Source organism: Odontomachus brunneus, unplaced genomic scaffold (assembly GCF_010583005.1).
Source record: "Odontomachus brunneus isolate Ranch 3 - 2012 unplaced genomic scaffold, Obru_v1 Obru_scaffold_017, whole genome shotgun sequence".
NCBI lineage: Eukaryota > Metazoa > Arthropoda > Insecta > Hymenoptera > Formicidae > Odontomachus > Odontomachus brunneus.
In genome coordinates this window covers 840,759-854,572 of record NW_022639467.1, presented here as the reverse complement: position 1 = coordinate 854,572, position 13,814 = coordinate 840,759, and the positions used below count along the sequence as shown (strand labels likewise).

The 13,814-nt window shown below is 42.1% G+C and overlaps 1 protein-coding gene across 3 annotated transcripts in view; it reads right to left on the bottom strand.

The window, feature by feature from the left end:
* The window catches only part of LOC116841641 (serine proteinase stubble-like), a 47,392-nt gene that overhangs the window by 1,300 nt on the left and 32,278 nt on the right, over positions 1-13,814 (bottom strand). For 2 of the 3 annotated variants that reach the window (XM_032809840.1, XM_032809841.1), the window contains 7 exons: positions 6,799-6,888; positions 3,810-4,699; positions 3,151-3,416; positions 2,040-2,430; positions 965-1,509; positions 588-885; positions 389-514 (listed from right to left, as the gene is read on the bottom strand). In XM_032809840.1, the coding sequence (XP_032665731.1) occupies positions 389-514; positions 588-885; positions 965-1,509; positions 2,040-2,430; positions 3,151-3,416; positions 3,810-4,699; positions 6,799-6,880 (2,598 nt within the window). In that variant the 5' untranslated portion in view covers positions 6,881-6,888. The remainder of the gene's footprint in view (positions 1-388; positions 515-587; positions 886-964; positions 1,510-2,039; positions 2,431-3,150; positions 3,417-3,809; positions 4,700-6,798; positions 6,889-13,814) is intronic. The other variant, XM_032809843.1, reaches the window with a different exon arrangement.

The window sequence follows — 13,814 nt, the reverse complement described above, 5'->3', positions numbered from 1 at the left end:
AAATATTGGAATAGAGATAGTCTCTGCCATGTCAAAGAACGAGCATACAGAAAAGAGAAAAAATATCTGTAACTATAATTATACATAGAGAAATAATTACTATAAATTATGGTAAAGAAAAACATTTCTTAAAATAAAATTCTATAATGTTAATTTGCTTACTACAATGTTTATTGTAATGTAACGAGAGTGTGCATTAAGAATAAAATTGCTGGTGTCTGCAATTATAATCACATGGAGAATTACTATAAATTATGATAAAGAAACCTATTACCAATAATAATCTACCATTTTGCTAGAAAAGATATGGTTGGGATCAGAAATAACTATCGTTTTAGTTAGATAAATCATTTTTCTTCTCCCATTGTGAGTGATCATTTGTACATACCTGGCAGGAGTCTTGTCCGCCAGTCTCATAACCGGCACAGAGGAAGATGTCCGGTATGAACTCATGTCTGCCGGCCCTCAAGAACATCGACTTGCACCTGTCGTTACTCACTATCGGCACGGAGACCTGGAAAGCCAGAGCAGTGGTCGTACAAATGTCGAGCGTGGGCGACTCAACAAGAGAGCCAAGCTATAATTACCTCCTGCAACACCGAGGGCAGTGTGCCGCCCTCGCTCAACCTTCCCCAGCCGGTAACCGTCGCGTTCTCCCCGATCAGGAGATCGTCCGTGGCCGGCAGGCAGATGGGCGAGATGTGCGCGGCGAAGGTCAAGGAACTCTCGAGTCGCACCAACGCCAAGTCGTACTCGTACGTGAAGAAGTTGTACTTCGGGTGCACGACCTTCTTGGCGATGCCGCGTTCCACGTAGGGCAGCCGCTCCTGCACCGACGAGAAGTCGTACTCGCCGACTCGTATTCGGATTTGCGACGTCAGCAAACTGGCGCGAAAAAAGGAAGACAATGTTAACGGTATATCGGCTCCGCGGACAAAAGACTCGAGATGCAGCAGCAACTCACTCGTCGACGCAATGGCCCGCCGTGGCGATCCAATTCTCGTTGAGCACCGCGCCGCCGCACCGATGGGTGCTTGAGAAGCCAAAGAAGGAGGTCCGGCGCACAGACACCTGCCAAGGCCACCGGCCGAACGGCGCGTCCTTACCGCCGACAATCCTCGTTTCCGGCCGAGGAAATAACGGCGGCACGCCGCATTGCATGCCCTTACTCTCGTCGGCGGCTGCGACCGTCATCACCGAACCTGTTTTCTCGCTCGCCGCTACTTCGGCGCCGGTGGTCGACGGTCCCTGCGTCGTGGTGGTGACACTCGCGGTACTTGCGCTTGTCGTGCTACTCGTAGTCGTCATTGTTGCCATCGCGGTCATCGGGCTGGCCGTGCTACTGCTGCTGCTGCTGGTGGTGGTGGTGGTGGTGGTCGAGGACATCAATGTGGACGACGTTGTGCTGAGCGTTGTGGTTTTCTTCGTGGGCCGCGGCCTAGTTGAAGTCTCCAAGTGGGACGTCGTTATGTAGTGCGCCGAGCCCAGAGGTTTCTGGTACTCGGTGCTCTGAAACAGGGGCAGAAACATGTTAATGCGACAAACCCACACACACAAAGTCAATGTTATTATAACTAAATTGCTACTATAATATCTCAGTAAATTACATTTTCCCCTGCTTTGCATGGGAATATAGTAGCAAAGTTCTCCATCGGAGAGCAGCACGTTAATACTACTCAAACATTAGCTAAGATGGTGAGTTTGATATATTTTGATATATATATATATATATATATATATATATATATATATATATATATATCGAATAGTTAGATATATTTTGATATATATAAATATATCTAAGTGATATTAATTTTACCTACAAAGCAATTTTGAATTTACCAAGAAAACCTTATATTAATGTCCGGGTTTAAGATCTATCAAAAGTCCCAGAAGGTAACGTTTTAAAATTATGATCATATCGCTACTTTTACATTACAATTACTAGTGAAATTGAAGCATTTTCCTGAGGTAAAGATTTTTGGTAGACTTATATAATATGCTTATATTGTACATAAAGAAAGGAAACGTAAACGTACTTGCAGCGATTCGGTCGGTTTGAAACTCGGTCGTGGCGGGAAGTTTTCAGGGCCGTTCTGCAGAAGACCAGGATTGTCCGTCCAATGCGGTTTCAAGGACGGTCTAGGCGGTGTCCAGCTGTTTGACCAGAAATGAGAGCTCGTACCTGAAGGTGGCACTCTTACGGTCTCTGATGCAGTAATCGTGGTTATCGGCTTGGATGACGATGATGTGGACGGCGAAGATGAGGATGAGGACGAGGAGAACGACGAAGGCGACGAAGGCGATAACGACGACGAAAACGGCAATGAGAACGATGATGACGATAGCGATGAGGGTTTTTGCTTCGTGACGAACGCCGGTTCTGTGGTCACTTGCCAATGAGAGGTTTGTGGTATGGATCCGGCTGCGCTAGAATGAAAGACAAATTTTAAGTTGAGTCCGAGTAACGACGCACACAGAAAGACACAAACTCTACACTCAAATAACTCGTTTTAAGTAACTTGTCTCATGAGTTTATACATCCGCAAAATCTAATTCATCATAGCTATCAAATTTATTCCAAGTAGATTCTGTATCCTAGTTTAGCATTTCAATCAACAATATCAAATTGAAACAAATTTCGATTTGCTTATTATGCAGAAACGAGAACCAACTTTTTCTTCAGTGAAATTTGATAATATTCTTGCAAAGGAAATTAATTCTTCTCTTAAGTACGTGATAATAAGTGTCTTTCAATTTTCTTTGTTTTCTCAATTGATAAGTATACTTTAAGACTGTTATCGAGAAAAGATCCTCTGTTAAAGATTACTTCAAAAGAAGAAATTGAGTAATCGCTTCTCTTCGCAGTAGAGTGATACTTCTCTATGTGTACGTGCTCGACACTTAATCTTAACAAAATGATGCTAATTTCTTTTTTCGCCATAATACAATGACAAAAAATGTAATACCGAAAAAAGACGTATATGTCGGAGTATACGATAAGATCATGTAAAAAATGGAAAAACAAATTATACATACATATTACAAAAATAAGATTGAAATGTATACGTCCGCGAAACGCGATGGAAATTTCAAAGAATAAAATTTAAATATGCAGTAAATGACGCGACTCGAAAGCAAATCTCATACCTAGTGGAAGGTTGCTTCATATACGTCGGCTTAGCAGTCGTCGTGGACGTTTTTGTGGACAGTGACCAAGTATTCGGCTTCGAGATGAAATTCGGCCGATGATCTGCTTGGCTACTTATCGAGATTGGCCGGTAAGTGGTCGTTTTGATGGAGAAGTACGGCTTGGAGAAATCCGTCGTCGGTTTCGACTGCGCGGGTTTGGTCGCCCAGTGCGGTCGCTCGGTGTGTATGAAATTCAAACTCGGATGGGGCTCTTTCGCCGTTTCCTGGCGGAAAATCGATATCCCATTAAGCTTACCGCCCGCAATGCGCGGAAAATAACAGCCGTTGTTATCCGCTGCTACGCTTTGCCGTACACGAAACACGGTGGTTTCGAAGAAACACTCTTTCGTGGAATATCGCTTTCAGCATCTCTCGCTAATACGTTAGAACGTAACAAATTAGAGAGTGCTTTCCGTTAATTTACTCAACATGTAGTGTAACGTCAATATAATTCATTACATGGAAGATTACGTACATAAATTAATATCAACGTTCATCATACATTTGTAGTAACGTCGATTTACTCAACATATAATTTCACATTATCAGAATTTAAAGAAAACTTCTAAGCTCCATGTCAAACGCGACGCGATTAAGAAATCAATCTTCATCCTTACACTTTCCATGACGGAGTTAACGTTTGGTCGGTGTATCGTCTCCTGCACGGAGAGATCGGCGTCTTCAGTCTTGCCATCATCTGGTCTCGATTCAAAAGGCCTCTGATTGCTCGGTTTGCTCGGCTTGCTCGGCTTGCTCGGCTTGCTCGGCTTGCTGGAGGTCGATCCGGCGACTTCGTTCTCTGGCGACGCGTGTTCCTTCGCCGGCAGACGTACCGCTAAAATATTATGAGCAGCGTCCAGCTTATCTTTGAAGCCCGGCTGACTCGGGCTAGACGAAGGCTTCTCGCTTGCCGTTGCCGGCCTGATCTTTTGGTGCGGATGACCGGGTCTCTTGTTATCCTGCGGTCTTTCTTCGCCCCACGAGGACGGAGACGCGGCGGGTATCGCGGGCGTCTGCGATCTGTCGACGTCGTGCTCGGACGTCGGCTTGGCGTGCGGCCTCTTCTGCAAGGGTCGCGCGAGCCCGTTCGGTTTCATCGGCCTGGTCGAGCCTTCGACAGGACTGTGAGATTCTGAGAAATGATGGAGACTCGGTCTAGCCGTGCTCGACGCCATCCACGAGGAAGAGCTCGAGAGGGAGGTTGACGTCAGTCTGGTCGACTCGTTCCCGGCCGAGAGCAGGGTTGGCCTATGCGTACTCGACAGATTGTCGTGTTGTTGCTGTTGATGATGGTGAGGATGAGTATGATGTTGATGAGGATGCTGCTGCGACGAGCTTATTGCGTTTACCGTCGTGTTGTGGACGCAGCAACTGCCGAACATGAAAGTATCCACGCACACGCCCACGTGCGTGCCCTCGGACTTGATGCACTCCCACACAAACATGCACGTGCCTTCCTTACCCTCAGAACCGGGCACTTTGCAGGGCTTTGGGCTGATTTTGTAACCTGCATCAGACCAGGTCAATTATTTTCAGCGTTTTGTGTTCACAGGCAGCGCGCAATATCGAAAGATGTCTTAAGGGACGTCTATATTGGAAGTAAGCAGTAAGAAGTAGGAAGTAAGAATAAGAAATTGACCAATCATAGTTGATTATTCTTCTCACATTCGACTGTGGTTGGTCAATTTCTTACTCTTACTTCCTGCTTACTTCTTGCTATTTACTTCCAATGTAGACGTCCCTTTAGAGACGTCGAAAAGAAATCTAAAGAAGATAGGACGTCTTTTGGACGCCTTCAAGACATCTTTTAGTAATTTGTGCTCTCTGGGGCTGCAAAGAGTGTAAGTGTATGTGTAATACATGCTCGCAAAGCTTTATTCTGAACTCTTTTATCATAAGAAAGTGCCTCTAAATGTGGCTTTTAGCCTTCTGATTGATCTTTATAAGTAGATTTCGAGACACTCTTTTATCGATAAAAGAAAGCTCGGAATAAGAGTCCCGAATTTACTTGATATTAGAGATTCAAAGTTGATGAATAATGAATGTTTGCTTCATGCGAATTTACTGTCAAATGTAATTGTCCGATTTTAATTTCTAATTTCAGGTACATTCGGTTCGCGTCAGAATTCAGAAGCCGGCGGAAATGCGTTATTTGAGATGCGCGATGAAAGCGAGCCGATCAATTACCGTCTCAGCATATTTAACGACTTCTAATTGCTCGGAAACTGACGTTTCTGCGCACGTTCTCTCTCTCTCTCTCTCTCTCTCTCTCTCTCTCTCTCTCTCTCTCTCGCGCGCTCTCTTCCTCTCGCCGAAAGACGAAAGCAACGTCGGCTGCGGCCGGCGAGATTATACACATTAGGTTTGATGGATGTGCTAAAGGATAACGTCGCGTGACGTCGTGTCGCACGGCAACGGAGCGATAGGTCACGTTGTGATCGACAATTACACTGTCATAGACGTTACGCTCCAAGTCTAATCTCGCCGTCAAGTTCGGTGAAAGTGTACTACTTGTCGAGGTGCGCGTGAGAGATCGTGTAAAAAAAATGAAACTTAATTACTGGAAGAGGAGTACGTAGACCTGGGCCGAGTCATTAACCGAGTCATGGTAAGACACGGGCTAACGTGAATTACGATCGTGGTGCGATGGGCAGCTTCGTCGGAGTCGCTTTCTCCGTTAGAAACACGATCGTGTCAGCTTGCACAGCGCGGATGCGTTACGTTATAAAGGCAAGCGCGTTGGCTTGTGTGTATGTGTGTGTGTGTGTGTGTGTGTGTGTGTGTGTATGTGTGAGTGAGTGAGAGAGAGAGAGAGAGAAAAGGGAATCGCACAGCGCGCGTGTTTGCTTGGTCTATTCGAAAAGCGCGGAAATCGCTCCGCTCTCGATACGTGCAGATACGCAGATGCGGGATCTCGTCGCGGGAAGTACCGCGGATCGTGAAAGCCGCGTTAACGTTATGCTGCTGTATTCCAATTTGTTGACGATTATCCTGATTGCGGAGTCATCGCGAGCATGTACGACCTGATTTGCAACGCGCTCGTATTCTGCGGCCGCGAGCGCGCACCGCGTCTAAGACCCGCGTCGGCGAGGATCACACCCGATTGCGTACGCCAATTATCTGGGAGCGGTTAAAAGTGGATAAAGTTTCCCCCCCCCCCCTCTCTCTCTCTCTCTCTCTTTAATTTTCTTTCTCTTTTTTTTCTCTCCCTTCGTCGGATTCATCGAAACAAAAAGAAAGTAGCGTCTTCTTTCGCTTTTCTTTTCTCACGCTCGTGCACGACCGACTGCACCTTGACCGAGTTCTCCTTCCAATTAAGCGTTACACATTCAAGGGAAACCTTCGGCCGAGGAGAAAGATGCAAAGGGAGGAAGAGCGAGACAACCCGGGGGGAAAGAAGAAGAAGAAGAAGGAGGAGGAAGAGGAGGAGAAGGAGGAGGAGGAGGAGGAGGAGAGAACGACGGCAGCTGCGGCGATCACTCGAAAGTACACGCGGAAGACGGCAAGGTGCGCAAGGTAGACGGCGTCCGCGGCCGAAAGACACCACAGAGAGATGCCGCGGATACCGAAACGTGCGTTTAAATCACCAAAAGGAATATTACTGACTGTGACCTCGATTCAGCGTGCTGAGAGACCTGGCGATGCCCGACCACCAGAGAATCGTGGCCACGTAACCGATCCACCGCATCCTGATCCCTGAAAACAAGAACGTTGTTATTTAATGAGAGTCGCCGAGTGAAAACTCGTCTCGCACACACAGCCGTCGTTATTATCTATTCTCTCGATTGCACGTGTTCTTTTCGCTGCAAACCGATCGGTGTTCCCCGGTGTTTTTACTCAGGGCAGCATTTTTCATTCAAGGAGAAGGTGGATCTCGCAGAGTCACGCAAGTCCCGCCAACGAGTCAGCCGCACCACTCTACTACGTGGGCTGCTGCTGCTGTTGTTGCTGCAGTTACTGCGGTACTGCAATATAGACTGCTAAATTTTACAATTCTATCAAGAGAGTTCTATCGCGGCAACACGCGTAGTACCTACGCTTGCTCTTTCGTCGCGTCTATTGTCTATTGTTTGCTGCACTCGCGCCCGCGTGTGTGCTCCTTTCTAGTTCACTTTCCCGTTGCTGACGCACGCCTTTCTTATTAATCTTTCCAAAGACAAACGAGACGCATACATACATACATGCGTAAGTACATACAGACATACTGTAGCCCATCGTGTTCCTTTTCTTTCGTATTCAGTGAAACTACGGATGAGCAGTAAAACGTTACGTGCGAAGATCTCGCGATAGTAAGTGTCATAATTCCTCAGGATACCTTCTGGGGTAACTTCGATTTACATAACGTTATTATTCACGAAGAATTCATGGAATATTAAATGTGCGCGCACGTGTGTGCGTGCGTGCGTGTGAGAGTGTCTGTGTGTATGTGTTATAAATTCCCACAGCGCTGATTCACTTCAAACGCCCTCGGAGCGATGAAATGTGAATGATAAAAGTGAGAGGATTAAAGGGCGATTTGCATAGTCAGTCGAATTTTCATCAAGTAAGATAAAATTATCAATTCTCAGACACGTTCCTAATTTTGAACGTTCTTACTGTTTTGGGTTTTATATATGAATATCTGAATTCTTTTAACATATAGAATATACGCATACAAGGTGATTTAGGAGGAAAGCTCAGTTTTCTAGAAGGTCATAGTATTGATATATAAGAAAATTCATATATGTTATGTTTACATATACAGGGTGTCCCAGATCACTTTCACAATTTCTTCTTGAGGATGTAGAGCGGATTGAAATGAACATAAAAGTCCTATACCATTTTGCGATATTCGCAATAATAGTCAAGATATTAATTAAAAAAGATTGGTGAATGATCAAAGAAAATTGTTACAAAATTGTGTACCATAATGCACAAATTTTCTTTAATTAAGATCTGAAAATCTATGTGATCATTTGCAAAATGGTAGAGGACTTTTTTGTTCGGTTCGACCTAATGTGTAAGTATACAACGGTAGACGACGCCACTGCAGTTCATCTACCATATCGCGCGTGATCATTCATTAATCTTTTTCACCTTTCGTATACATATTAGATGGTTATCACCCATAACTAAAATTCAGCGCTTTGTACCTCTTAAGTATCGTAATAAATGAAACTACTGTCACTATCTAATTGTAGTTTCGGGCCTTAACTATACTTTGATTCTACTAGCAAAATAAGCTAATTAGTTAGCTTCTGGCAGCCGTCTAAAGTGAAAATAAATTATAAGTTACACATTTTTTGCAAAAACTCACTTTTTTTTTAAATCGCGAAATATAATAATTTTTTTAAATATAAAATTTCTTAAATTTCTTAAATTTTAATACCAAAAGTATGTAAATACTTTCTATAAACATTAAAGTTCCATGCATTTTTTCAAAATTTTAGCATAAATATTTAAAAAAATACCACTGTTTGAAAATTGTCATGGGTAGCAACCACCCAGTGTGTATGCGAAGGTTGAAAAAATAAGTGTGTATACGAAGGGTTAATTAATATCTTGAGATTTATTGTAAAAATATCGCAAAATGGACTTTTGTGTTCATCTCAATCCGCTCTACGTCCTCACGAGAGATTATGAAGGTGATCTTCTGGGCCACCCTATATATACGCACACATATATATGTACATTTAAGATGCATATATTTTTCTTATTTTAAAAGTTTAAATGTTCATATTTAAGGATCAAAACAATAAGAATGTCCAGGATCAGACAATGTTCGGGCATTGGTATTTCGACCTCATTATGTCGCGACGTTTGGTCAAAGGTCGTTTCGCATCACTTGCGCGTTTCGGAGTGATCGAGAAGTTCAGAGTGAGAGCCGCGTAAATTCAAAATAACACTTGCACCCGGCGAGTCCGAAGGATAAGAATCCCCCTCGTGATTTCTACTCTATCGTCGTGCCGGTGACGATCCGAGATCGACGATGGCATCTCGGCAACGCGACAGGTGCGTCGAACGCGCTCGAAGATGTATCACGAGGAACAAAAAGGCTATCCCCGGGCCGACTTGTCAACCGAATTCTGGTTTCGCATTCCAGGTCATCGATGCACCGCCGCTCGCTTTCGAGTGTTCGCTCGAGGACACGATCATCCTCGGATGGGATTGTCCCGTTGTCATTATAGGGGACTATCTCCCCTATCTATCGACGTTGCATGCTCTGAATATTCTCCGCGTCCTCGCACAATAGCGCATCGTAGCGTCGTACGAAGGGCTGCACCCGAAGAGACTTGGGGAACTTCTTTCCGATTTATTTCTGAGATTATTTTGACGTTCGTGTTGCGCTCGGGCTATACGCTCTGCCTATTTCGAACTATTGTTCGCGCCCGATACAAAAGCACGATGCGCCGCAGCTTCCTTGAAAGTGCTCGGCGTCGAGTGCATAGAAGTTCTCGGGTACGCAACTTTATTGAGCGCGTCGCATCTTGCATAACTGTTGCGGGTATAGAAGTCCCGCGTGGACGGATGCGCGTCTTTGATAACTTTCTCGAATAGCGAGCGATACACATAGAGGAACTAGATGTAGCAGGCAGATATTGGATATTGCGAACGGATGTTTCCTCTTGCCGTCGAATACACGCGCATTTGCATGCATCTCGGACCTTTGCATGTCAGCTTTCGCAGAAGCGACGAATGAGATTCGAGCCAAGTACGCAACCACAGACTTCATCTCAGGTTAGACTTCTATTTTTGAACTAAGAATATTCAAGACAAGTGAAAGCCAAATGCTGATGTTAGAGCGAATATTTATTAAGGTTGAAAGATAATAATATTAGACGGTTCTAACGTATGCGTTGAATAAGTTTTTTATAGCGTACGCGATGAATCAATCTTCCACATCAAAAACCGATTTTGATTCCTAATTTTTGATATTAATTAACTCTTCTCTATTATCCCATGATTACGTATTATTTGATTCCGTTTTAATAATGCATAATCATGAGGAAATAAAGGGAGTCAATTAATGTTGATGTTAGAAATTAGCAATCAGGGTAGATTGTCTCCGTTGGAGATTGTTTCACTGCGTACGTTATGTAGACCGAGAAATCTATTCGGCGCGTATTTTAACACTGTCAAACACTGAAAAAAATAATAAATAAATAAATAAATAAATGAATAAATGAATAAATAAATGAATAGAATATTTATTTGTAGGATATAAGATTCGTTTCTGAGAAAGAAACAAAATTTACTTCTGTAAAACAAACATATCCCGCAAATAAATTTTCAAGTATTTGCTTCTCAATGCATTATAATTCTTCCAACATTGACGAGCGTTGTTATATGCCTTGAACGTCCTTAATTTACTGTACTTTGACTCCCAGTTTCACATCATCGTCGTATCTCCAACGGCTGCTCTCGCCATCCACGTGTGGCTAATGCAGAAATTTCCAAGTCGTGTTTAAATAACAGTTCAACGACATTAGCAGTCTATCGGAGGCCTATTCCGCGTGCTCGAGGCAGCGGGGCCCGCTCTGGGACAAGGTCAAGAAGCAGAATATAGAACTGTCGCTCGTTGGCCGCGACTTCTCTTACTGCACCGGTAGCTGCGGTCGCTGCCACTCGAGGCAGAACGTGTACCAAGGACGAGCAAGAAGAGATGCCGGATGACCTAGTGATCGCGGATTTCAAATGACATTTATCGATCTTCCTCAACGTGACCGCTAGAGTGGCGTAGCGCACAAAAAGAGCTGCACCGTCAGCGGTGGATTATCCGCTGGGGCTGCAATATAGACGCGCGTTCAAGATCCCGCGTATAAGGAGGCTTCGGAAATAAATGTGTGATTCGCGAATCGTGATACTTACGCACGGTGAAAAAAGGAAAACATTTTATGTTGAAATCGATCCGTGCACTGAGGAAAAAGTTACCTTAAAATCAACAAATATTTCTTTAATATATTTATATTAATATATTTATTTATATAAATAATATATTTATGTTTAATATATTAATATATTTATTTATATAAATCTAAATTAATATATTTATTTATATAAATCTAAATTCTCTTTATTTAAACCAAATATTGTTTACTTAAACAATATTTGATTTAAATAAAGAGAATTTAGATTTAAGTAAAAATATGTTAATGACACCCAATTAAAAAATATTTGTTGATTTTAAAGTAATGCTTCCCTCAGTGTGGAAATTTTCGTGTCAAATTCGTCATATTCGTGTGCTAATCTGACATATTGCAGTGTTATTCTATTTTGCGTTTTGAGTTCATAATTTACCGTTCCCAAATGTCAAAGTAACACGATAGTATGCAACTGTAACAATTTTGTGCGTTAATTTTCGATATGTTATTTATGTTATTTGTTTACGTATTTGTCGTGTGAAATTAACACAAAAATTAGATAAATTGGAACCTGATGTGGAAATATGTTGAATTCAACAGAAAATTTCTCACACAGTGTGGGAATGAAATATATGTGTGACGATAAAATATTCAGCGAGAGAACGCGAGCTGTGGCTTATCATTTAAATGCGCAATTTCACTTTGTATTCATCATCATAATTTTCTTTTTTCGGTTAATGAGGTAATTTTTCAGCAATGTTATACATGGTCTCTCAAATAATATCACATAAAATATGTATGCATATGAGGCTCGTGGAATTATGCTGTAGCTGAGGCTTTAAAATGTTTCGCGCTGCCGTTGAATACCGTACTGCTTATTTATTCATGAGAGAAATGAATAAATTTCAATATATGTATACTTATATTTGTATAAAAGTTTAATGAGTTTACACGCTTGTGCATATACAGTACCAGTGGTCGGTCGGTCGATCGCGATTTACCTCGCTCGAATGGAACGTTACGAAACGCGAGACGGCCGCCGTGATAACGTCCAGCCGCTCGACTTTTGCGTGAAATACCGGTGTATGGCCCCGGTAACGAGTATATTTACTAGCATCGGTTGAAAGGCGAATCAGCCGAGTGTGTGGATCCATTAGCATTCACGGTCGTGACAAGATTTCGTAATGCCCACAGGATCTTCCGACGCTGACGACTTCCCAGTCCCCAGGCACGTGCCACGTGACGCGTGAGATGTGTACACGACTATATGAAAGAGACACTGTTTGCGCTATAAGATAAATGTGACTCTTCATGCTCTTTATGCCGGTGGTGGACGGACGCGCCGGTGTGCGCCCGTAAAATAGACAATTTCGACCGGATTTCGTATTTCATCTTCAAAGTTGCAGAACGCAGAACAAGTGCGTTTATCGCATCCTCGTTTGTCGTGACTTGTTACGTTGCCAAACGGTTAATCAACGATTATTTACGTAATATGATATACTTCAAGTACTCTGTCATTGTAATGATCTACAAATACAAGCTGGTAACCGAACACGACGAAACAAGTCGTGTCTAAGCGATAATTGATGTGGGAATTAGTCAGAGAATCACGGCGATATTGGTACGACACCTATACGGTAAATGGTGTCGCGTACGGTAAAAACGAGACGGGTCTCGTTTCAAGGGCAAAGGCACGATTGTTTAGAGTTATTTCGTGTCCACAAGTCTCGTGGAAATATCTCGTAAGATAACTGCGTTTCCAACGTACATCTTCCGAAGAAATATTCCGTAACGACTAGCGGTTATCATAGCTCTCTCGTTTTCTCTCATTTCTGCTCAATCGTTCTCATCCGACAGCAAATAGATCTCGAGATTCTTTCGTTTGTAATGAGTTCGTGGGATTTTCCGAGTCTGCGTCTCGTATGGCAACACGTCTTGAAACTAAATTTTTAAAAGCGATTTCATGTCACTTTCTTTCTCTCCCTTTTCCTAGCAGGAGAATGAATCTTAAGTTTTTACAAAAAAATCATAAAATTCTATAAACTTTGTGTCTTCTCCCGTGGAAGTAACATCGCCATTTTATATTTAAATATTAACTGATAAATAAATATGAAATTATTGAATAATTTATTAAATAAGATTATTGAATAAGATAAATTGAATAAATTATTGAATATTTTATTGAATAAGATACATGAAATAAATAAGACTTGTAAATAAAACTTAAATATGAAATAAATAATAAATAAAAGATTTATTTATTTATTTATTAAATAAGAATAAATATTACACACAAATAGCAATGTTGCTTCCAAGAAAAAGACTTCCAGAAGGAAGACTCAAAGTTTAAAAAATTTTGCAGTTCGCAAGAGTTTCAGATTAATTAAGATTCAATAAATAATCTTTTGTGTATCTTTATTAATAGAATAATTATTTATTCATTGGTCCTGTTTTATTTGATCGTCAGAGCGACGAAATAAGATCGAGAGGACGCCCACTGATTCAGAAGAAAGGACCCCGCACAAAACCTATGGAAAATGGTTTTCGGTCAAATTGGCTGAAATTTCACTATGTTATAGTTTTCGCCATGCTGATAAAAAGTTATCATTGCACCAAGTCCTAAAAGTCAATATTTCCCAAGATATAAAGGGTCAAAGTAGTGAAATATGGTCATTCGCAGTAGTAAGACGTATGTTATAAGTGATACATTGATATTTATTCACGAAATAAATAAAAATCGATTTATATATATATATATATATATATATATATATATATATA